The sequence below is a fragment of the Oryzias latipes genome, chromosome 13, assembly GCF_053564925.1.
Source record: "Oryzias latipes strain Hd-rR chromosome 13, Olatipes_Hd-rR_3.1".
Lineage (NCBI taxonomy): Eukaryota > Metazoa > Chordata > Actinopteri > Beloniformes > Adrianichthyidae > Oryzias > Oryzias latipes.
In genome coordinates, this window is record NC_136249.1 from 15,856,498 (window position 1) to 15,881,311 (window position 24,814).

The window sequence follows — 24,814 nt, forward strand, 5'->3', positions numbered from 1 at the left end:
GAATGGTTATTTGGGATGACTCACCCGTATAATGTGTCCCTCAGGTACTTAATTGTTCCATTTAGTGTCTGTGATCCAGAACCTTTTAACCTTTGGAACTTTCGGTTCTGTTTTTTTTCCCTGAGCTTCTCCTAACAAGACTTTCATTGAAAATTCTGCTCAGAAATACAACATTACCTGCCTTTTCATAGTCACTTTTGAAGTGTCAATATAATTAAACACAGTCATAATAATTTCTTTTGACAAGTGTTTTATTATAAAGTTATGACCAGTAATTATACATTTCTGGCTTGATAAAACTGGCAAAAAACAACAACATGTATGTACATTTGGCCTTAATATACACACATATTTCACTCTAAAATCTACAGATTTTTAATCATGTAGCCCCTGGAATCTGGACGTGATATTTTGCTTCCATATCTGCTTTTTTTTTGTTTGTTTTTTAGAAAATATGGATTTAATGGATCCGCTGTACGAAGGCACTACAGCATGTATTATGTACTGAAAATCTTTCTTCACATCAATTTATTTTTTATGTGCAGCATTGTTAAACCAGTTCCATGTGTGTCTGTGATTTTTTTCAAACCGCGACTTAATATATAATAGTGTACATGATTCATAGTATACAGATCTTTTATAGAAAAAGGAACAAACAAACATTTGAAGCCTATTCACTGTGGTTCCTACATTTCTATCTTTCGTTGTTAAATCTAGAAGCAAATATTCTCGCTGAGCAGATTGAAAACATCATTTTCCGTTTTGATCAATCTTACATTTCAAACAACAATTTGTCAGTACATGGTAATTTATCAACACTTCAATCGTCAATAGATATAATGTTATCATTCATTTCTGAACAGTGTGTCACATGGGTCAGTCTAATTATAAATATCGTTCACATTGAGGCTGGACTTCTGATGGCGAGCACACCAGCTGACAAACGACCATGGAACTACAGGTTAGAGGGGGTCACAAACACACTATTTAACTGAGATGGAGGTTACAGATCAGCGTGAAAAGAGTCAAAAGTAACTACCGTATTTTCCACGCTATGAGCCACACTTAAAAGACTTTGTTTTTTCCCCCCCAAACAGCAATGCACCATGAACATAGATTAATTCTGGTTATGTTCGCTGATGTCGAAGCGATTTTAAGAGGTACACGGTGGTGTGTAGACATGTCAAGCTGTTTAAAAAAAAAAAAAAAGTTTTGCAAACAAGGTTGGCTGTTATTTTCAATACGCTAATGCAGCTGATGTGTAGAATGTCGGACTGGGTTTTCGTTTTGTGTCACTTGCAAGGTTGGGGATTACAAGTATTGTACAAGTATCTAACCTAGCTAACGTTTAGCGCGTCACACAGAAGTTCCAGAACTACTGTGGACGATAAAGTCTGACTGACTGACAGACTTATTTTTGACTCTTTTGTCTAGCTTAATGCGCCTGGTGCTCGTTCACACCGGGCATGTGACGTGCATTCTTGAACCCGTATTTGGCATGTGGTAATCACAGGACTGTTGCTGCAAGATACTCCTGCATGAAAATAATGAATTTTCCTCGGGATCAATAAAGTACTATTGTATCATATTGTATTGTTTCATTGCATGTTCGCCATTTACAGTTGCAGGAGGCTTGATGCGAAATGTCAAGCAGTGCAAATCTGACGAATCTCGCTCCAGGCTTTTTTATTTTATAGCTCTATTCCAAAATATGAAAGACTTGGAGTCATATAATTTCATTACAAACCAGAAAGATTAATTTCTCCTTCATGATCGATTTTTAAACAGTTGCCACTAACATGAATTGAAAAGGTCGCCATCCAAACGTCACTAACCAATCTGAGTTCCTGACTGATCAAAGTTCAACCTGGTTTAATTAGCAATATGAATTCAACGGCAGTGCGTTTTGCATGTTGTGGAAACGCAAGAGTTTTAAAAGCGGGAGCCAAAACACTCGCATTTACATAGACTTTTTATTGGAACTGGCTGCTGGAATGCTCGATGGTGAAGGTGGTGTGAACGTAGCTTCATAGTTCAGTGCACCTTATTTATGACATGCATTTGAAAATAGACCCTTTATTGACTTATAATCCAGTGCGCTGAATAGTGTGGAAAATATGGTACATGAAAGCATCGACAGATGGAACACGAGGTGTTTATTTTGGTCAGAACAGGCTCCACACTAAACATGTAGGAAGAATTGTCCACCAACCATCATTTCAAAATCTTTTTGCTTATTAGAAACACTAAATAAATAAAATTCAGAGAGTGTGGAAAGTAGCTGATCCAAATTAATCTAACAGAAGATCATAGACATCATGGTTCATCATTTAAACTTTTCATTCAGCTCTTATGTTTATTAATTTGAAAGTACAGTACTTGCTTTTTATAATATTTAAGGTGGGATTGATCAACAAAGCTCCAGGCTACCTTAAGGTTTTCTAGGGTTTTTTTGGCTGCTTTTTTCTGGTTTTTAAGCCTGTTTTTGTATCAGTCCTGCAGGGAAAACCTGATGTTGTGTTGACACATCAAAGCTTTAGAACTGATGTCCAATTGTCTTCTCCGCGAGACGTGGCTAAAGGTAGAAACCAAAGATGAGTCAAAGTAAGAGCCTGAAGCTACATTCTTAAAGTTGCTCAGTGATTCCTTGTTTGCACTAAGACAACACAACAGTGGCTCATTCCTGGTTTAGGAGCTCTTACATCCAGTTGTGTCCTGTCAAGGTATCAGTCTGTAGAAAACTTCTTGCAGATCTTGTGAGACTTTTTTTCCATCCTCCTCCTCACTCCATCCTGTCGCTGCCATCCCCGTTGATCTGTACCACACAGTCCCTGCTCATGGGCTCCTTTGAATGGGTTGTGTCAAAGTGCTCGATGCTCACCATGTACCTTCCCCGAGCATCCAGCCCCAACGCAGGCACAAACCGACGGTCAAACTGAATTTCTTGCCGCAGGTAGGAGGTTCTTTTCTGGCAGGAGTCCCCCGTTCCCTCCTGTAAGGCTGTGAGGAAAACCACCAGCTCAAAATGGTTGGAGGAGCCTTCGCAAAGCGCGGGGTAGAGCGGGCTGTGGCAGTCCAGGGGGTGGTAAAAAGTCAGCGGAAAAATAAAGAATGGGCATGGCTGCTGGCCAAGATGGTCCAACAGGAAGTCCAGAGTGGTTTGGTAGAGAGCCTGACCTTCGTGCTCCTCGTAGAGAACGGCACTCACCTTCACGTCCACCAGGGGGCGGTGGAGCAGATTGGTGGCTCGCACCATCAGGCACGTCTTGCCCTGGTGTTGGCCCACCACTGCTTGGGGGCTGAACTGGATGGCTCCCGCTCTCTTCTGAGGACGTGCAATCTTAGCCACAAAAGCACCTGAAGGTAAAAACATCAACACCTCAGCAGCCTGTGATGGATTCAAGCTGTTCAGCTTCATTTACTTTTACAACAGATTTCAAACATAAATGTTCTGAAAACACTTGATGATCAAGTACCAAATATGTTGAAATCACAGTAAAAAAATATTTTCTTTTCAGATTTTACCAGTGTAAATCTAACATTTGCTTTAAGACTAGATCCATAGGACCAACTTCAATTTGTTTATTCAAATTCTGTTAGTTAAAATCTTGAATGTGATTGAATCTTTAGTCAGTTGGACATACATTGCAGCAGCAATAAACAACTCCTCACTTGGCAAAAATTACTACACTTGAAGCTTATTTTATTAGGTATATACTTGAATATAAAAATAGCAGCTATACTAGACCACATGTGTCAAACTCAAGGCCCGCCATGTCTTTTTATGTGGCCCACGAGAGCATAACATTTTAAAATTTCTTAAAATAAAAATGTATGTGTATTTGTTCATATCTAGAGGGAATTGGACTTGAAATATGGGATTGGGCAACTATACATTACGACTTAAACACTGTCTGTATAATGTAACCTAACAGAATCAAATTTAAAAGGATTTATGCTAGAGTAACAAGCAAACATATGCAACTGTAATTGTAACTTTAAAAAGTTATAATAAATTAATAATGAGTTATTAAGGAGTATTTACATTTATTTTTCATTACATTTAGTAACATGTTTAAGTTATATCTGGCCCTTTGAGGACAACCGCTATGCAGATGTGGCCCTCGGTGAAAATGAGTTTGACACCCCTGATGTCAGTAGCGGTTCTAGGCACGGGCCGTCCGGGCGGTGGCTGGGGCGGAAAACTGAAGGGGGGCGGCACCGGCGGCTCAGCCCTTGTAAAATATTATATGCACCACTATTGGTTTACTTATGTCACAGTTTGTGAGTTTGTAACAGCCTGAACCTGGCCGCGCCGCCGCCCTCGCCCCGCAGCTGCGCTCTCCTGTCTTTGAGAAGTAGACACAAATGTGTGTGAAGAAGGAGAAGGGAGGGGGCGCGGGGTGAGCACGGAGCGCCGCCGCGTTTGCGCATGCGCAAAACCTGGCTGGCTCATCTTTCAGGGGAGGCGACGGTCGCGGGCTTGATGAAAAAAATAGAAGTAAAAACTGCGACTGCGCCGTCATGTAGCGAATCAGCGCCCCTGGCTGTAGCTGCACGCGCTCCTGCTGGGAATGTGTGAAGAAAGGGGGGGGGGGGCTGCGGGGAATCAGTTCAATTGTGGGACGCTTCCAAATTAAGTGGCTAGGTGGGGACAAGGGCGGGGGTTTGAATCTACTTTATAAAATCCTTTTTATAAGTCAGTCATAAGGTGACATTCTATAACCTACATTTTAATAAAGGTATAAAAAATATATTCTGCTTTTTGGGTTAATTTTGTGTGAAATGCCCAAATAAAAAAAATGGCAACACAAAACAATGCTGTCACTAAGGTGACAGTTGGTTCAGTCGACGGACTTGATGCCTTCTTCGTGACGTGAGGACATTTATGCCAAACAAACGCCAATAAACATCTAAAATATGGAAAAGAAAAGGTCAAAGCCATCTGGTGCCCAATTTAGAAAGAAAAGAAAAGAAGAAGAGGAGAAAAGAGATAAAGAAAAGGGTAAGTCCTCACAGCTTGATGCATGTTTTTTCCAAATTCTAATGCTACCTGCCCTACAACAACGTTGCCGATGAAAACTTTATTTTGGTCGATGACCAACACTGAAGTAGGCCCAAATGTTGCAAATAGCGTCATTTTTAATTTTTTTTAGATTTTATTCTTAAAAATTTGCTCTGCCTTAACTTGTAACATTAGTTATGATTCGTGTGTCTGTCTGCTCTGCTGTAACACAAAGGTTTTGTTGTGTTTTGCTGTTGTATACTAGCTCATAATGTTAAAAAAGCTGTGATGGTTACACAGCATGCTGCTGCTGCCATAAGATGCTAATGGGGCAAATAATTTGAGATTGGTCATTAATTTAATAATCATTTGTGGCAGCCTAAACGTTTTCACAATGTTTTTTTGACATTTAACTGGGGATTTAGGGGTTAATTTTGAGCCTGCATATGAAGTTTATTTTTTATTTGTTTTACAAATGTGGGATTATATTTTTAGCCAATAGAATTTCCATAAATCTGTAGGTAGTTTTAAAAATGAATATTTACCATTTACTGCAACTCTATGGGGACAAAACATAATGTAACAGGTCATAACTAAAAATGTGCCAATCAAAGGATTGAAGACGGAAAACATGAGCTAATTTTTCTTCTCTGAAGTAGAGATCGATATAGAACATGACAATTTAAATTTCCAATTCATAAATGTTTTTAAAATATTTATTTTATATTATTTATTTAACATTGAGTTTGATTCAATATTTTCTTAGCTAACTGTATTTTTGCCATGCTTATGGTCTTTTATTTTTTGTGTTCTGATAACTTTTATAATGCTGTTCAGAATTCTGACATCTTTTGTATCCACTTCTTAATTTCAATGACAATAAAACATTTCAGTTGACGAAGACAAACAAAGTTCTGTTGTGACTATGGGGGGGGGGGGCGCCTGGGGAGGGGGGGGGGCGCCTGGGGAGTAATTCAGGGTAGAACCGCCACTGCCTGATGTAGACCATGTACTGAATGTGTAGTGTTGGAAGTGTACTAACTCAATACTTCTTCAGACTAAACATTTTAACTTTACAAAATATAGACAGTTTACAAAAAGTAAACTTCAAGTATACAGCTACACTTCTAGTATAGACTAAGTATGCTTGTAGTGCACTTAAATGGATTTTTTGCAAAGGGTTGCCATTGAGGACAACTGTTTTACTTTTACGAGTTTTATTAACCCTATATTTGCCTGCTTACCCAAATGGTAGAGCATCTGTATTATTTAAAAAAAAGGATTTTGTATATTACTCCCCCAAGGCAAAAGACAGCAGACAAAACATTTATTTTTAATGTTTTTTTCTTGGTTGGGTATTAAAAGGGTAAAAATTAAAAAGCGGGACACAAAAAATTCACTCCTTTTCTATTTTCTTGTTAATTTATCCAACCCTGATAAAAACCGGCTGCTTTCATTATATTGTATTTGGAACTTTAGACTTTGGGTCTACTTTGGGTTTGTCAATCCGAGACGAACTCTTTGACTGAAAGTCCCAAACTAGACCTGATCTGCCCTTATTGGGACCTAAGCCAGGTTGAGCCTGCTTAGTCCTGGGAGTCTGCCTTCAACTACTAGGTGCTGTAAGTCACTGCAAATCCATGGAACAGCTTTCCAAAGTTTGGGCATGCTTTTTCCAAGTCTGGGTTTTGGACCAGGAAAGGACTAAAGCCTAACAAAGTGTCAACTGCTAGTCTGTTCACTGTGGCACCTCCTGAAGGGAATACCCAAAAGGAAAAACAAACAATTGGACATCAATTCTTGACCACATGACAGAGTGCTATTTGTACATCTGACGTTACTTAGAAATTAATATTCAATTCAACATTTGATTGTCTGACTAAAACTATTTTTTTTATTTTTTGAAGAATGACTTGAATATCTCAGGGTGCAGTGAGTTCAGTTATTCTTGAATCCCTCATGTACGACTGTCCTCCCAACACATGTACCCCTTTGTTTTAGGATAGAATAAAATAGATTAGAATGCTTCATTGTCATACAAAGATAATGACGAAATTAAAGGCAGCCATCATGTTACGGTGCATTAACCCTCTACTGCTTAGCATCGCCTTAAGGCAACAGACCATAATTTCGTGTCTCACCATTGGCCATTTGAATAAAAATAACTTATTTCCTTTAAAAAATGCAACAAGTCATTACTGTCCAACAGAATGATGAGTTGAAAGTGTTGTGACTTTAATTATGGGTGGAGGGGGTCCTTTTCTGTAAACAAGAGAGACGTCATCATTAACAGCTAAGATAAAGATCACTTTTTACATATTTATATTGATATAACTGTAATTAAAAAATATTTGAATGTGCATTAAGATGTGAAGAGTTAGTCAACTCAATCTGTTTCAGGTAACAAAACATATTAGTGTGTGTAGATATGCAATGTAAGTATGCACATGATCACAGTCAATGTTTTTTACTTTAAAATCAACTCACCATCACAGGAAATGGACATGAAATATTTTATGGAAGGAAACTTAGGGAATTTTCCGTTAGGTAGATTCCTGCAGAAAGTAGTGAGGACAGCTACGTCTTAGAAAAACAGTAGCCGCGGTTACATATGCAAAGTATCTTGATCGGATCAATGGTCGGATTAGAATTCAACCGTGTACATGGGCCCAGAACATTTTTTCCGATCATAACAAACGTTCACATGCACAGTTCTGTTTAAAATACCGGAAGAGGAAACGAGTCCCGCTGAAACAAGCCGAGCTTCCACATAAATATATGTAGCAGCTCTGTAATATATAAGATGATCTTCAAATGATCTTCTATGCTTTTGTAAATGTTATAGTTATTATGAAGCGCCTGTTCGCTCATCCTTTTATTTTTCATCTGTGTGGTCTTTTTTTGTGAACGGAGCCGGAAGAAGAGTTAGGAGAAGGCTAATGCGCGCTAACAACATTTAGCCTAGATGAGCATAAATCCATGCAGGAAATGCCGCAATCTGCATCTTGGATGCACGTAAATATATGGGAATATCATCAGCCTTTATTCTGTCGGGACACGACTGGAAACACAAATCCACGTGATTGTTTGAACGGTTTCTAAGGACTGAGCGACATTTCTGCTTTAAGCTCACACACCGCCCCAAGGCCGCTGTGTGAGCTGGAGGCCCGAGCTCTGCACGGAGACGGGAGACATGGTTCTCCTGAATTCGGCTGCTCATTCACCTATAGCTGCGGGACGGATCGCAGTCCGAAGCCTCCCACATGTATCAAAGCATCCTCCCCTCTAACACAAAACTATGAGTTCGCTCTGTCCACCGGGAGCCGCGCCCAGACTGCGCAGGGTCCGGACATCAGGGGGCACGAAGCGCTCCTTCCCGGCGCCCCCCTCGCGAGGGATGTCGGAAAAAGATAGGAAGGGAGAGGCAAGGAGGGCAGAGCACAGAGGCGTCCGCGGAGCGGGCGGTCGGTCCTGTTTGAGCTCCAAAGCTTTCTCTGGAGCGAAACACCGTCTTTGCATGACGTTAAACCAAAGCAGTAGTGACACACGATCGGAATAGACTGTTTACATGCAACACGATCGGATAAACAATCGGCATAACCCACCTATCTCGATCGGAAAGAAATTTTGATCCGAACGAGTCTGATTGGGGCAGAGTATTCCGAACGGCGTGTTTACATGTTTAAAAAATCTGTATATAACTGTTTTGTCTCTGAGTCATCATCAGTTAGGATGCAGCATGTATATATATATATATATATATATATATATATATATATATATATATATATATATATATATATATATATATATATATATATATATATATATATATATATATATATACAATCTAGCCACAGGGGTTGCAAGCCAGTTGCCTCTGTGCCGGTCCCAAGCCCGGATAAATAGAGAGGGTTGCGTCAGGAAGGGCATCCGGCGTAAAAATTGCCAAAATAACCATGCGAATCATCCACAACACTTTAGACATACCGGATCGGTCGAGGCCCGGGTTAACAACGACCGCCACCGATGCTGTTAACCTACAGGGTGTCTGGAAATTTGACTACTGTTGGTCGAAGAAAGAGGGGAGGCAGAAGGGTCCGTGGCCAGAGAGAGAAGGGGAAAGGCAGGAACATAGGTTTGAGAATAGGGACTCTTAACGTTGGCACAATGACAGGGAAAGGCAGAGAGCTGGCAGACATGATGGAGAGAAGGAAGGTAGATGTACTGTGTGTGCAGGAGACAAGGTGGAAGGGCAGCAAGGCACGTAGTATTGGAGGAGGATACAAACTGTTCTATCATGGTGTTGATAGGAAGAGAAACGGGGTAGGTGTGATTCTGAAGGGGGAGTTTGTGAACAGTGTTCTAGAGGTGAAAAGAGTCTCAGATAGGATGATGAGCCTAAAGTTAGAAATTGAAGGGGTGATGGTAAATGTAGTCAGTGGGTATGCGCCACAGGTTGGCTGTGAGTTAGAAGTGAAGGAGAGATTCTGGAGTGAGTTGGATGAGGTCATCGAGAGTATCCCCAGAGGAGAGAGAGTTGTTATTGGAGCAGACTTTAATGGGCATGTTGGTGAGGGCAACAGAGGTGATGAGGAGGTGATGGGCAGGTTTGGTGTGAAGGAAAGGAATCTGGAGGGACAGATGGTGGTGGACTTTGCGAAGAGGATGGAAATGGCTGTAGTCAACACTTACTTCCAGAAGAGAGAGGAACATAGAGTGACATACAGAAGTGGAGGTAGGAGTACTCAGGTGGACTACATCCTATGTAGACGAGGTCATTTGAGAGAGGTTATTGACTGCAAAGTGGTGGTAGGAGAGAGTGTAGCCAGACAGCACCGCATGGTGGTGTGTAAGATGACTCTGGAGGTCAGGAAGAAGAAGAGAGGGAAAACAGAAAAGAAGACCAAGTGGTGGAAGCTACAGAATGAAGAAACTTGTGAGGAATTTAGGCAGAAGTTGAGGCAGGTCCTGGGTGGTCAGGATGAGCTTCCAGATGACTGGGAAACTACAGCAGAAATTATCAGGGAAACAGGTAGGAAGGTGCTAGGTGTGTCATCTGGAAAGAGGAAAGACGGTAAAGACACTTGGTGGTGGAATGAGGAAGTACAGGACTGCGTCCAGAGGAAGAGGTTGGCTAAAAGGAAGTGGGATGTAGAAATGACTGAGGAAGGTAGACAGGAGTACAAGGAAGCGCAGCGTAGAGTGAAAAGAGAGGTGGCAAAGGCCAAACAGCAAGCTTACGATGAGCTATATGACAGGTTAGACACAAAGGAAGGAGAAAAGGACTTGTTCAGGCTAGCCAAACAGAGATACAGAGATGGGAAGGACGTGCAACAGATAAGGGTGATTAAGGACAGAGATGGAAAGGCGCTAACAACTCAGGAGAGTGTACAGAAAAGATGGAAGGAGTATTTTGAGGAGCTGATGAACGTGGAAAATGACAGGGAAAGAAGGGAGGAAGATGTGGTTGTTGTGGAGCAGGAAGTAGCAGAGATTGGAAAGGATGAGGTTAGGAAGGCTCTGAAAAGGATGAAGAGCGGAAAGGCCGTTGGTCCTGATGACGTACCTGTGGAGGTATGGAAGTGCTTAGGAGAGACAGCAGTGGAATTTCTAACGAGGTTGTTCAATAGGATTCTAGAGAGTGAGAAGTTGCCTGAGGAATGGAGGAGAAGCGTTCTGGTTCCGATCTTTAAGAACAAGGGTGACACGCAGAACTGCAGCAACTATAGAGGAATAAAGTTGATGAGCCACACAATGAAGCTGTGGGAAAGAGTAGTGGAAGCCAGGCTTAGGAAGAAGGTGGAGATTTGTGAGCAGCAGTATGGTTTCATGCCCCGTAAGAGCACCACTGATGCCATTTTTGCTTTGAGAATGTTGATGGAAAAGTACAGAGAAGGTCAGAAGGAGCTGCATTGTGTGTTTGTAGATTTAGAGAAGGCGTATGACAGGGTGCCTAGGGAGGAGCTGTGGTACTGTATGAGGTCATCTGGAGTGGCAGAGAAGTATGTCAGAGTAGTTCAGGACATGTATGAGAGAAGTATGACGGTGGTGAGATGTGCTGTAGGTCAGACAGAGGAGTTCAAGGTGGAGGTGGGACTACACCAAGGATCAGCTTTGAGTCCTTTTTTGTTTGCTATGCTGATGGACAGGCTGACAGACGAGGTAAGACAGGAATCTCCCTGGACAATGATGTTTGCGGATGACATTGTAATTTGCAGTGAGAGTAGTGAGCAGGTAGAGGAACAGCTAGAGAGGTGGAGGTTTGCTCTGGAAAGAAGAGGCATGAAGGTCAGTCGTAGTAAGACAGAATACATGTGTCTGAATGAGAGGGATCAAGGTGGAAGCATTAGGCTACAGGGGGCTGAGGTGAAGAAGGTGCAGGAGTTTAAGTACTTGGGGTCAACAGTTCAGTGTGATGGGGAGTGTGGAAAAGAGGTGAAGAGGCGAGTGCAGGCAGGTTGGAGCGGGTGGAGGAAAGTGTCAGGAGTGTTGTGTGACAGAAGAGTGCCAGCAAGACTCAAAGGAAAGGTGTACAAGACAGTGGTGAGACCAGCTCTGCTCTATGGGTTAGAGACGGTAGCAGTGAGACAGAGACAAGAGGCTGAGATGGAGGTAGCGGAGATGAAGATGTTGAGGTTCTCCTTAGGAGTGACCAGGTTAGACAGGATAAGGAACGAGTACATCAGAGGGACGGCTCATGTTGCCTGTGTTAGCGACAAAGTCAGAGAAGCCAGACTGAGATGGTTTGGACATGTTCAGAGGAGGGATAGTGGATATATTGGTAGAAGGATGTTGGAGATGGAGCTGCCTGGCAGGAGGGCAAGAGGACGGCCAAAGAGGAGATACATGGATGTCTTAACAGAGGACATGAAGTTGGCTAATGTTAGGGTAGAAGATGTCCATGATAGAGTGAGGTGGAAAAGGATGATTCGCTGTGGCGACCCCTGATGGGAAAAGCCGAAAGAGAAAAAAGAAGATATATATATATATACATGTAATATCAGATGGCAGATGTATTCTGATTTGTAAAGAAATTGGCTCTTTGACTGTCTTTGCATTTTTTTATTTTACTTTAAAAGTTATCCAAGTCCAAAAATATCTTGGGAACAAAAAAATTAAAAAAAGGAAGCCAATTTTAGTAGGTATTGAAATGGACAATCAGCAAAATGTCATAGAACTTAACATAGTCTTAGAAAGAACACACCCTAAATTGTTTACCACTAAAACTTGGTTTTCTTGATTCTTCATCTTATTCTGGTTTAGCAGGTACCTATCTCTCTGTCTTACTCTTGTGGATTTCCCTGTCATTGCTGTCCTCAGGCCTCGTGTCTGCTCTCCACAGGTCCACAGAATTACAGGTCTGAGCTCCCGGCGCACCTGCAACTCCTCTCCAAGCACCCTGGCTGCAAGTGGGTTTTTCCTTTTTTTTTTTTTCCAGAACTAACCCACAAGTCTGTCAACTAACCTCTAGTGGTACAAACTCACATTTGTTAAAATATTTAGTCTGGCCTTAACTACATTTTATACCTGTTGTCTCCATCATCTTCTAGTCAGCCTGGATTATCTTAATCGTTCATCACCAACTCCAGATTCCATCTCCGTCCTTTAGGATCAACAAACTGTTGTCTCATCTCCTCTTCTTTTTCCTGATAAAACACACTTTAAATACGATGTCCAGGGTTTATCCTGTACCAACTCATGTCTATGTACTAGAGTTGATAAAGTACTGTAATGCCTGAGCTGATGAGTATCTGCCACTAGAGAAACACTGTGAAACGCAGCCATCTTTTTAACTCACCTAATCCCTTTTAGGGTTGTGGGGTTGTTGGAGCCTTTCCCAACAACCACAAATTCACCTAGGAACTACTTAGAATCATCCATTAACCCATGAAGCTTGCTTTTGGACTGTGGGAGGAAGCTGAAGAGCCCAGAGAAAACAGGGAGAACTTGGAAACTGCACACAGAAAGAGCCCAGCTGGAGTTTGAACGAGAACTTTTCACTGAAAAGTGTGAGTGCTTATACCACTACTTTTCAGTGCCACCCTGAAAAACCCATAGAGAAAAAAAGAAAGTGCTCCCTCCCATCATCTAATTAGTCTGTGACATTATCTAAAATGGCCACCAAATGGGAGAAAATGTCAAAAAAACCACAAGTGTCATGAGAAAACACGCTGCGTTTTCAGGTTTACACTAGACCCTCCTGAAAGTGTTTTAAATTCCTGTCCTTTAAAGTCCTATTGTCCCTCTAGTTCAGGGGTCGGGAACCTATGGCTCGCGAGCCATATATGGCTCTTTTGATGGTCACATGTGGCTCGCAGACAAATCTTTAATTATAGTTTTTTTTTTTCATTAGACCAGTCCTTCTCGGGCGCGATGCGATGCCAGAGGCGCGCAGTAGTAGCGGTGCTTAGAGAGAGAAATCTGCGCCAGCGCTATCAGTTACTATTATCTATTATTTCACAGAGTTTGTACCAGCTGGAAACCTGTGAATTGACGTACCTAAAACTGCGCGCTCCCGTCTCTGAGAAAGAGCGCGCAGTTGCGGAGACGGGATGTGTGAGGAAGAAAGCAGAGGGTGGGGGTGAGGGGTTGTGGGGACAGGCAGCAGGTGAATCGCGCAGGGCTCTCGTGTCGGCGGGAGAGATTCAGGAGTTGCTGAATGAATTGAACGGCGTTTGTTGCGGTCTGCAGTAATCGGAATAAAGAACTTTAAAAGAGGTTAAGTCTCCGTGCCTCAGTGTGGGGAAGGGACACTACATTATTGTATGGCTCTTTCAAAATTACATTTCAAAATATGTGGCGTTTATGGCTCTCTTGGCCAAAAAGGTTCCCGACCCCTGCTCTAGTGGCACAAAAAAGCAGAATCTGCAGTTGTTTTTTTTGCAACAACTTGAATGTAAAAATAATTTGTTAACAGATCTTAAATGTTTGTTTCAGTTGAGCATTTAGCTACTGTATCTTCCGGTTATTTTATTAGCTGAAGGTTTATTACAGCAGTTCATCCTATTATTAAGAAATGCAACAATGTGTTGAACGAGACAGACACATCTCACATTTCATGCAAAGACTAGAACACATAGTGGATTTGCTATAGTGTGAGGGCGTTTAGAAGATTCTAGATCAAATGACTACATTCTCTCAAAAAAGTGTCTTTGAAGGGTTTTTCCACCAGTGAAGGGATTTTCCAGTGCAGTTGTGGTGACAAACACGCTCACTCCTGCTGCATCTGAATTTCATTAGGACGACCAGAGAGTTTAACACTATTACCAGACAAGACTAGACCACGCACCACCACAGTTCCCACACTAACAGGTTTGCCTTTTTGTTCTCACTAACAGGCAGAATCCTAATTTTCAAACAAAATAAATGAGATCAGAAATATATCATCAGGGATTTGTGTCATGAACTCTTTCTGATTTATTTAATTCCTAACATTATCAAAAGTAACATTTGCTGAATTTGCACAATGCTCTATTAAAAGCCTGATGTAACGCAGCGATTGAATCCACAAATATTTCCTATATCACGTGTATCGCTCCTGCTTTACAGCATTGCCCCAACATATTGTTTGACAACAGCAAATAGAATAGTTGTACATTATGATGACCTTCTAACCATTCACACTTTATTTTTAGGAACAACACCATGAGATCCATTCAACTAAACAAAGAAAGAAAAGAGAAGAAAAACAAATACATGAGTAAAAACATGAGATTTAACTTCGAGGATCCAGTAAAACCACAATGTGGATCCAAATTGAGCTATGTCATTTTTATTGTGAAGCTTTGGCGCATTTTCTATAAGGAATAATATAAGCTGGGTTGTTACATCACTCGTCCCAGCCCACATTTTCCTCTCAGCTAACGACAATCAAATGTTCCCCTTTAGATTCATGGACGGTTGTCTACCTCCTCATTCTCCACCGGGAACGATTCTTGTCATTGGCTGACCCTTACCCACCAATGGCGTCTAGACTCTGTGGTTGATACATCTATGATCCTAGTTTATCCTTCGCACCCAAGAAGTCATTGGACCAGAGCCTAAGCACCGGAGGTCATAGATTTATCTCGTGCACATCTTTCTGTATCACAAACACAGATCTCTCCTTATTGAACTTTTGTTAAGCCCCTCTTGTCAAACATACGCATCAGATGTCGTACCAGTGAAGACATGCAGGTACTCCAACATTTACTAACAAACTACTGGCAGAACTACGACTGGACACATGCAGCTGGAATCTCAAACCACCTTTTAGGAAAATATTAGGACTGTGTCTTTACTTTTAAACTCTAACTGAACAGCAAATAGTGCAGTAAAACATGATCTAAACAGATCGTGGATCATTTTTACAGCCATCAAACACTTGAAACATGTCCGTGTCAACAAAATAATTTCCTGCATTGCAGATGAATATCCTTGTTGTCAGGTAGATTATACAGGTGTCACTTTAGCCAACAAAAGGCAGCCCTAATAGTCTAACGTTTAGGTATAATAATTTGCACTTTCTTTTTAAAGATCATCAAAATCCAACTGTTAACAACTCAAAGCAGAGTCATGCTGAATAAGTTAAAGACTTTCAGCCTCTATGTTTCAAAAAACAACCATAAAGAAACAAAATAAGCTGCTCAATAACTGTGGCAAGAAAACTTTTAATCATCCCGCTCTTTCTTTGGTAAAATTTCATTAAAGTTATTCTCAAGGCTTTTCTTTACACTGAGCGACAGGGGCTCAGGCGGTTGAGCGGGTCGTCCAATGATCAAAGGGTTGGCGGTTCGATCCCCGCTCCCACCAGCCAAAATGTCCTTGTGTCCTTGGGCAAGACACTTCACCCTCCTTGCCTCCAGTGTGGCTCCACTGGTGTGTGAATGTGCATGAATGATCCCGGTGATGGTCAGAGGGGCTGTAGGCGCGAACTGGCAGCCACGCCTCTGTCAGTCTGCCCCAGGACAGCTGTGGCTACAACCATAGCTTACCATCAACAAGTATGAATGAGGAGTGAATGAATGATGGACACACTGTAAGTGCTTTGAGTGTCTGGAAAAGTGCAGATAAATCCAATCCATTATTATCTTTCTTTTGTTAAACAGATTTAATTTGATTTCTGGCTGTCTGAAAAAAATGCATCAGATAATTAGTAAGTATTTAATCTACAGGTATTATTTTTGATCACAAAAATCTAGATTGACTGGTTTTATTTTTTACAAGACAGATATTTTAAATAATACAAAAACTTTTAGTTCCTTATAAAGGGAGACTTTGAGTAACTGCAAAACATTTAAGAAAAACAATTTCCTCTAAAATATGAAAAGAATAATTAAAAGAGAGATTAAAAAAAGAAAAACCTTTATCATGTGATTGCTAAAAAGCCCCCGGGAAGGTATTACTTCAGGGTCAGCTCTCTAAGGTTGGAGTAGCTTCCATCCAGTTGTCTGTGCTCCACATGCAGCTGATCACCTGGATCCCTTATTTGCACCAAATGGTCTGAACATTGTTACAGATTATTTATTATTTATTCACTCATGAAACTGATTAAAATATATTAAGAATATAAAACATTTTTTGACAATGCATGCATATTTTAGGACATACTATTTTCATTTAGCAGAGTAACATAAATAAGAGTGTTTATAGCTAATTTCAAGATTAAAATATTTCTTTAAAGACCAGGACATCCCGATTTGTTTTAAGAAATCTTACCAATACAAATTCTATTAGTTCTAAGTTCCTTATAACATGAACATTTAACTTGTAATGAGAAGGACTTTTTTTTTCCTGTGTAAAAGACAAAATGGTCAAAATGATTTTTCTTTTTTTGTTTTCAATATTTAGCAAAAATGTTGGGTTGTCAAATTTATATTTCTCTTCCTCCAACAAGAAAGGGCAAAAGTCAATGAGATTAGAACCAATTTCTTAAATTATAGATTTAAAAAACCATGAGATAAGATGCTAAACCTGCCCTCTTTAGAACTATGGAGCCATGGTATATTTGATGTTAATTATATAACTGTATATGAGATCATTAATTATTTATGAACAAAAGTCAAGTCTCAAGGAATGGTAAAGTACTGGGCTTTGTTTTTATTTAACAACCAAAAATATTTTATACTGACTTTATTTTTCCTATTTTAGGATTAACTTTTTAATGTTGCCCATCCATTTGACTACTTTTATATTTTTACAAGTGCTTATAGAGTGGTACCTGTGATGAAGGCCTCCAGCATCAGGCCCAGCAGCATCTGCACTGCCAACAGTGCAATGGCACTGGGACAGTCACCGCTGGGAAACATGGTGCCGTAGCCGATCGTCAACTGCGTCTCCAGAGAGAAGGAAAAGGCAGCCGTGAAGCTTGTGATGTATTTGACACAAATGACATGACCAGGCGGAGGATGATCATGATCCTCAACAGCAAGGTCTCCGTTGAGATGGGCCAGCAGGTACCAGAGACAGGCAAAAAGCAGCCAGTGGGCCAGAAACGAAGCACAGAAAGCCAGGAGCACCCATCTCCAGCGCAGATTTACTAGCAGCCCCCAGAGGTCCTGCAGAGCCAACATCCAGGCTCCACTCCAGGCCCTGCTCCACTTTCCAGATGGGTAAGGAGGGGGGCGAAGCGTACAGCGTCCATCTTTGGTGACGAGACGTTGACGTGGAGCAGAGGACAAGAGAGGAGAGGAGGAAGCTTTGCCTGCCAGAATGCTGCCGGTGGACTTGGTTGTCATGGTAGCAACTTCAGGATGCAGCTTCTGAAATAACAAGGAAACTGGACGTTAACATTTTCGTTAAATACATAATTTTTTTCTTTAACATTTTAATTTTGACGTAACTTCACTTTATTTTACCCCAGTTAGATTTAAATGTACCTTTAAACAATGGTTGTATGTTATTGCATTTTTTGTGGACTTAATGGCTTTTCATACATGTGGGATCTCCTCCTTTAAAAGTTCACATACGCACAATTCTAAGCCTGTAAATCCCCTTCTGCTAATTTCTTCCAATAAACTAATTTATTGTTTGTTTATTCATGTCACACACATCAAATAAAACACAAACTTGAAAAGATGAGCCATCCTGATGAGTATACGCATCCATGTCTGTCTAAAAACGAAAGAAATTAGGAATTATGTCTGCAAAAAGCAAATGCACTTGTGTATAAAAAAAGCAAAATGACAGATTACTCTCAGTTGCAATAAATTAAATATGGAAAAAATGTGTACGCAAATTTCACACAGCTTGACAAAGTTTCATACATGTGGCCCTTCATGTATGTGCACAATCCTGAGGAGCAGACAGCCAGAGCTGTGTGCTTTGCAGAGTTTCTATTTCTATGTCAATATTGTTTCCAGAAGATTAGAGCGGCTCTCAGCCGGGAGTCCGTCTGAGCAACACAGCAGCATGCAGAGCAGGAATGTGTCTTTCATCTGTGGGGAGCTTGTCCTGCATGCATCCACACTCCTCTGTCAACCAATTACCAACAAGTACATGTAGTATAAAATACTCCAAAATCAGGGGTGAACCAATGTTTCGTCAACACATCCTGTGGTTCTTTCTTTATCTTTGGTTTTTCTCTACTCCCTTATTTATAAAGTTTTCAGGACTTGCTGTTTGTTTTATTGTTTTTACTGTTTGTTGCATGATTTATTACAGCTTTCTCTGATTAGAATAGAAGACTATTTTCATTTGTGTGGTTGTTTTAAAAATTAATTAATGCAGTTGCTTCTCAAAAACTTGTCATCGTTGTGTCTGTTGTAGATTAATCCCACTTAAACATTCGTATCATATTTGATACAAACATTTCTGAGATCTCGATTTTATTAGCATGATCCAAACTTTGTCCCATTGTTTAAAACTGGGTCCATGTTTTCTGCCCTGTTGTTCATCATCATTCCACTAGAGGCAGTAGAAGGCCTTTTCCTGCTCATTTCAAAATATCTGACGGGAAAGGTTTTGCTAATTTTAAAATTTTATAGTGTGAATAACTCATCTCTTGATATTCATTTTGATATATGGCTACTTGCTGTTCTGACAGAATACGAAAGTAGTTGATTCTTTTTAATACAGTTACACCATGATAAAAGCGTGTATCAAATTTGAGACAGTAGGTAAAAAAGATGTAGTGTGTTCCTTAACTCCGGAGAACCCAAGAACGATTATGTTCTGGACTTTTAAAGTTATTTTCACTGTTTGTTTTGTGTTTGATCATTTTGGGTAACAGCAGTTAATTCTTTTGCTATCTTAGATGACCCCTCCCTTGCATTGACGTGTTCTCCCTACCATGACAAAGGTGGATAAAGTTGGAAAGATTTCATGTAATCCATGGACACCGGTGAAGATCACAAATCATTGAAGAAAAAATGTTCAGAGCACTGTCTAGTGGGTCTACATGACCCAACTCCCAATGTTAAAGTGCCTAGGATAGCAGAAGGGTTAAAAACAAAGAACTGCAGCCAGAATTCGACCCTGTGGGTTCTCCAGGATTAGAGTCAGCTCTGTTGTCGATGGTCATCTGCAGCCAGAACATGCAGGAAACCGCCATGGTTCAGATGACCAGCATTCTAAAAGCATTCCAGTGGTTCAGAGTTGAGCAGTTTGTTTTTTGAGGGTCGAGCAAACAGAAGGGGGTGGGTTATTAGCTTAATATGTTAAGATTCATAGATGATTCTGAATTGTTTTGTGATTTTTAAATAATCAAGAATTGAAACATTTACGTGATTTCACCTAAAGCATTAAGCAGGACTTAAACGCCCAGGGTTTTTTCAATCAGATGTTTTTAAAGACCACACAAACATGGCTAATCCTTTGACTCTGTGATCAGATCTTGTCGCTACCTGATCCGTAACAGCTACGCAATCGGTTCCTGCATGAGCAACCCTTACGCCACTTCCTCTTTGTGCAGCAATTTCGCAATTTTATTTCCCATAATTTATATATTTTTTGTATGTTTGTTGTTCCAAGATTATAAACCTAGTAATTCATTGTTAAACAATGAAAATAAAAATAGTTTAAAAAGGTCAGCTGGTGATAGCATTACCCGATACTTCTGTCTCCTTTACAACTATTTGAGCCTTTTAAACAGTGGATAACTCTGTGATTACCTGAACTTATGTTTTCCTCAACAACGAGAGTTTCCTCGTCCTGAAGTACAGCTCAGAAAAATAAAAGCACTTCGCCTAAAACAACACTGTATGTTGTTGTCATTACAGACAATGAAAATCTCTACAATGTGTCATAGAATCAAAACTACACGGCTTGGAGTTGTTTGCCCTGTTTGATGGTTTTGATAGGCAGATGTCACGGGCTCCTGCTGCCACTTTTGCTTTTAATAACTCGTCTGTGTTATCGGAGTTAATAAAGTGTCAGTAGGTGGCGCTGTTTCCTTGTACGCTGGGTAGTAAAGTGCCATAAAAAAAAACCCAGAGGAATAAAACATTTAGTCCACTTGTAGTCATTTTCAGGATCGTGAAGTCCTAATCCTTAACATTTATTTTTTCTTTCGTTTTTAATGTAAACATTGAAATAAACTTTAACATGAAATCTATTATAATAAACATTTTAGGAGGTAATTACTGTTATTAACATCTGAAAACATACTCTGACCATTAAAATGCTTTAGCGGAAGTGGACGCATCTTCACACTTGAATGGATAGATCAAGTAACCGTCACAGATCGGCCAGCGACTAGACCACTGACTGTAATTGAGAACTGGAATGAGCGACCCGTCATGCTTATGTCCCAAACAGGAAGTACCCGCTGGCTCCAAGAAGCCTAAATCTCATAGACTTCTGATAAATTAACAACTATTACTCAGTCATTCTATTTGTCTCTGATACATTTTTAACATGCTCTTGATCATTTTTTTTCATATTTTTTCTGTAGCTCAAGTTATTAAGCAGTCAATCAGATGTCTCAATAAAAGTAGCTGGTCTCATGTTGAACATTTGAACTGTTTGAGTGATCGTTTGACCCCCAGCATGCTTTCAAGTGGTAGGAATGTGGACTTCCAACAAGCTCAATCCCGATTGGTGAGAGTTGTTGCCATAGAAATATTGACGTACACCAATTCAGACCAATCACTGCTTACTGATGATATTTTGACTCCAATATGGCAACGTCCATATTGTGAAAAATAAATGGCGACTGAATTGACTTCATTCCGCTGGAGCCAGAAGTAAAACGTTTTCTATGGGTGAGTTCACGATCACTTACTCAGTCCGATACAGGCAGTGGATCAGACCAGACCTGACTTTGTTTAACCCTTGTGCTATCTTAGATGACCCCACCCTTACATTGACGTGTTCTCCCTACCATGACAAAGGTGGATAAAGGTGGAAAGATTTCATGTAATCCATGGACACCAGTGAAGATCACAAATCATTGAAGAAAAAAGGTTCAGAGCACTGTCTAGTGGGTCTAGATGACCCAACTCACAATGGTAAAGTGCCTAGGATAGCACAAGGGTTACAGCTAATCTTTGAAAGCATTTTGGTCTTTTCAATGCCGATGGTTAAAATGCTTTTGACAAAAGTCGTGTTTTGTGTAAGTTGTGTTGTACCTAAATGAAGTATTTAGGGAACATAACAAACAAGCAAAATCATATAGCACAATTCCACACTGTACTAAAGTATTATTTTAGCTAAAGCTGGACGCTATTTATTTTGTCTGACTTGAGTTAAAGATCATTGTGTTCAAACTGAGCTATTGATGATAAATCACATGTTTTTTTGTAATTTTAGGTCGTTGAGTTCAGGGAAAAGTTTTTCTTTCTATGGTTGATGCTGTGAAAGATTTTTGTTTATCAAACATAAAACTTTTCTTGTCACAATTTTTATGATCTCAATAAAAGTTCAACAGGTTTATTGATCTTGTCTTTACTTACTGATGCACTTTGGTGGAGAAAAGTAAATATTGCTCAAGTGTCTTGTGTTGAAAACAAAACATTCTGTACACAGAATAAAGATGCATTGAGGCCATATTTTCCACACCGTAAGGCGCACTTCATTTAATTTTTTTAGACAACGATACGCTTTATAATCTGAGGTCGAAGCAATTTAGAGAGGTGCTTTGTCAAAATGTCTGATTGAGTGTTTTTGTAAATAAGATGACCTGGTTAATCTGTAGCGGTGTTGGACGGTGGTTTTTCTTTACTTGTTCGCGTAGTTACCACATAATGTCTGTTTTCCACTGATGTATTAATGATGTTGGGTTGTGTCACTTTGTTTTTCTCTTTCAGAATTTTACATTTTTTGGTTAGAGCAAAACAACTTTTTAACAAACCAAACATTTATCTAATTCTTGAATTAATTAAAATGTGTGACTCCATCCAAAGATCTAACTTCATGTTAAAACTTCAATAAATTTGGGGGTGAAATGCCCCGAGGGGCCACACCTACCCCGAGGCCCCCATTTGTGTGAGATAATGCTCATAGAAGGTGGATCTACTGAGGCAGCCTGACATTGAAACAGGTCAATGAAGCACTGATGTGTGTTCAGTGGTCTGGAAGCAAACTTCAGAGGATGTTGGGTCAGATTAGACTGAAACGGTTCCAGAGTGCTGCTATGAAGGCAATTAATCCCCCATTTATGGGATTAAATGCAACGGAATAATCTGTTTTTCCTTGCTTTGCAATGTTTTAGTGGAAAACTAAATCTGTAAACGTGATTTAAGATAAATGGTTGGATGTTGAGCAAAAACTCTGTTTTCCAAACAAAGTCTGGTTTGTCAAAACCAACAAAGGCTAAAAGCTGTCAGACAGTTTGGAGGGGAAGAAAAAAGAATCATTTCTGTTTTTTATTTTTTTTACAGATTAATTACCAGGAAGGGATTCATTTGCTTGAATGGAAATGTTTAACCAAACATGCATCTTTTTTTAATTGACTTCTGTGTTGTGACATCAGATACTGATTAGGTTCACAAGAAATACTTCCAAAAGGTTGTGACTGTGCACATAAGTTTAACTCAGAACAATGTTGCTTTATTTAAAAAGCAACATTTTGGTAATTTTGCATTGTTTTGTGTGGAGCTCCACGAGTTTCCTCAGTTTCTACATATATGAGCAGAGGTTTGGAAAATGTTATCCAATGGGACCAGGTTTGGTCTAAACCTTCTATAGTTCAGTTCATGTCTCATCCTTCAAGTTACTTTAACACTGACAGTGTTCAAGCGTCAACAGTGGGGCAACCATCAGCTCATGGAAGAAGCTGCTCATTCCATATGTTTAGGTCATCAGATGACCTTCGTGGTCGCAGCTGAAACAATTTGATCTCAGCAGTACTTTTCCATTTGGAGACTGACCTGTTTGCCGAGTTGAATCCAGGTCGAAAACGGAGCTCGGAGTTGGGTGGGTGCGTTCTTTACTCCACCCAACTCAGCAATGTTCCAAAAATGGCAATTGGGTGGAACAAAGTGAAATTCAAAGCCCTGTTAGGCCCACCCACATGTCTGTGAGAAAATTTGACTGTAATTAAATTAAAAAGAAAAAGTAATTTAAACATTTCTATTTTTATTCATGTGGTTTGTTTAAAACAAACATGAGTTGGGATTTATCTAACTGACAGTTTTTGAAGGGACCTACCCCGACTCCCAGGCCCCCTTTTGGAGACGCCCCTGGTCAGTGATGAACGTTTTTATGGTAGAAGATCATGAAGCCTGTCAGTAAATCTGATGCACCTAAATTAAACCCCAAGCTTTAGTTGATTAAATGATCCTCCTTTTTGGGGACTTTGAAGGTGAATAACAGTTCTTCCAAATTGGAAGCAATGGAAACAATTCTAGCTGTTCTACTTTGTGATTTTACTGAACTTTACCCTCTTCACTCATCAATTAAGCTTTTAAATGACCGTGTAGCTGATTCATGCTTCAGCAGAGCTAGTAAAGGTTAACGTCATGAAACTTTTGCCCCAACAAATTCTAGAAAGCTCATGAACAATCTAATGAACATTGTCATTAGGACAATAGATGCAGGTAATGCTTTTCTGTGATTTTGTTCCAAACAAATGCATGAAAAAAGAGCAGAAAGCATGCTCAGAACTAGCTTGGAGGCCTGCAGAGAGGTTTATGTAACATTCACCCTGCAGCTGTTCACTTCAACTGCTCCAGCTTGGTCAAAGAGTGAACTGCCTGCAGCACAAACTGGGGGACCTGTGTCGCATGATAAACAGCAAAATGTTGGCTTGATGATGCAAGTTGGCTAGCAGATATATTACATGAAGTCAGTTCAGATTTAATTAATTTTGTGCTATCATTAGAATGTGTTAATAACTATTGTAATCTGAAATATCCTTTTTGGTGCTGCATTTCCTTCTCTAATCCCAGGACTGCTGAGGATCAAACACATGTTCCCATCTGGAGATGCAGTTGTCATGTCGTCTTACCTCTTCTCCTACTTTGGAAGTTTGCTGTGCCCCAACAGAAAGAGCTGCTGAATGCTGGAGAAAGATGAATAAAATCCCAAATGGGTCCCAGAAATGAATGTGCTCAGTGCTCCCTTTGGGAGAGGTGCCACTGGTGCGAAAGCTGGAAAGAGTATGGCACTCTGCTGGGATGTGCAGTCCAAAGCTCTGTTAGAGAATGATTCAATTGGTCACACAACTCTGCATGGAGCCTATTAGTGTTCCAAGAAGACAGAAGATGGAGATGTGTGTGTTTCTGTGTGTGTGTGTGTGTGCACATGTGTGTATCAGAGAAAGAGACATTTTGTCACAGTTCATTCAAAAATAAGTTTGTCACACGCGTACATCCTGCAGCCTTTGTTTGTATTCTCAGAAACTCTGATCTTTCAGAATAAAAGTTTGAATTTCCATTTTATTTTTCT

The 24,814-nt window shown here is 40.2% G+C and overlaps 1 protein-coding gene across 1 annotated transcript; it reads right to left on the bottom strand.

Annotated features, from left to right (window-relative positions):
* Positions 1–233: 233 nt before the first annotated feature.
* kcnj13 (potassium inwardly rectifying channel subfamily J member 13) lies at positions 234–24,591 on the bottom strand. Its single transcript, XM_004075739.5, has 3 exons — positions 24,375–24,591; positions 17,208–17,748; positions 234–3,357 (listed from the first exon to the last, which is right to left on the bottom strand). The coding sequence occupies exons 2-3, from the start codon at positions 17,722–17,724 to the stop codon at positions 2,783–2,785; spliced, it is 1,092 nt and encodes a 363-aa protein (XP_004075787.1). The 5' UTR covers positions 17,725–17,748; positions 24,375–24,591; the 3' UTR covers positions 234–2,782.
* Positions 24,592–24,814: the final 223 nt, after the last annotated feature.

What these genes read in the sequence shown, in the direction of transcription:
- kcnj13 (XM_004075739.5), bottom strand. Translation starts at nt 17,724, where the DNA reads ATGACAACCAAGTCCACCGGCAGCATTCTGGCAGGCAAAGCTTCCTCC. An exon ending in GCTGGAGGCCTTCATCACAG is followed by an intron (nt 3,358 to 17,207) that starts GTACCACTCTAT and finishes TTTTACCTTCAG; the next exon opens with GTGCTTTTGTGGCTAAGATT.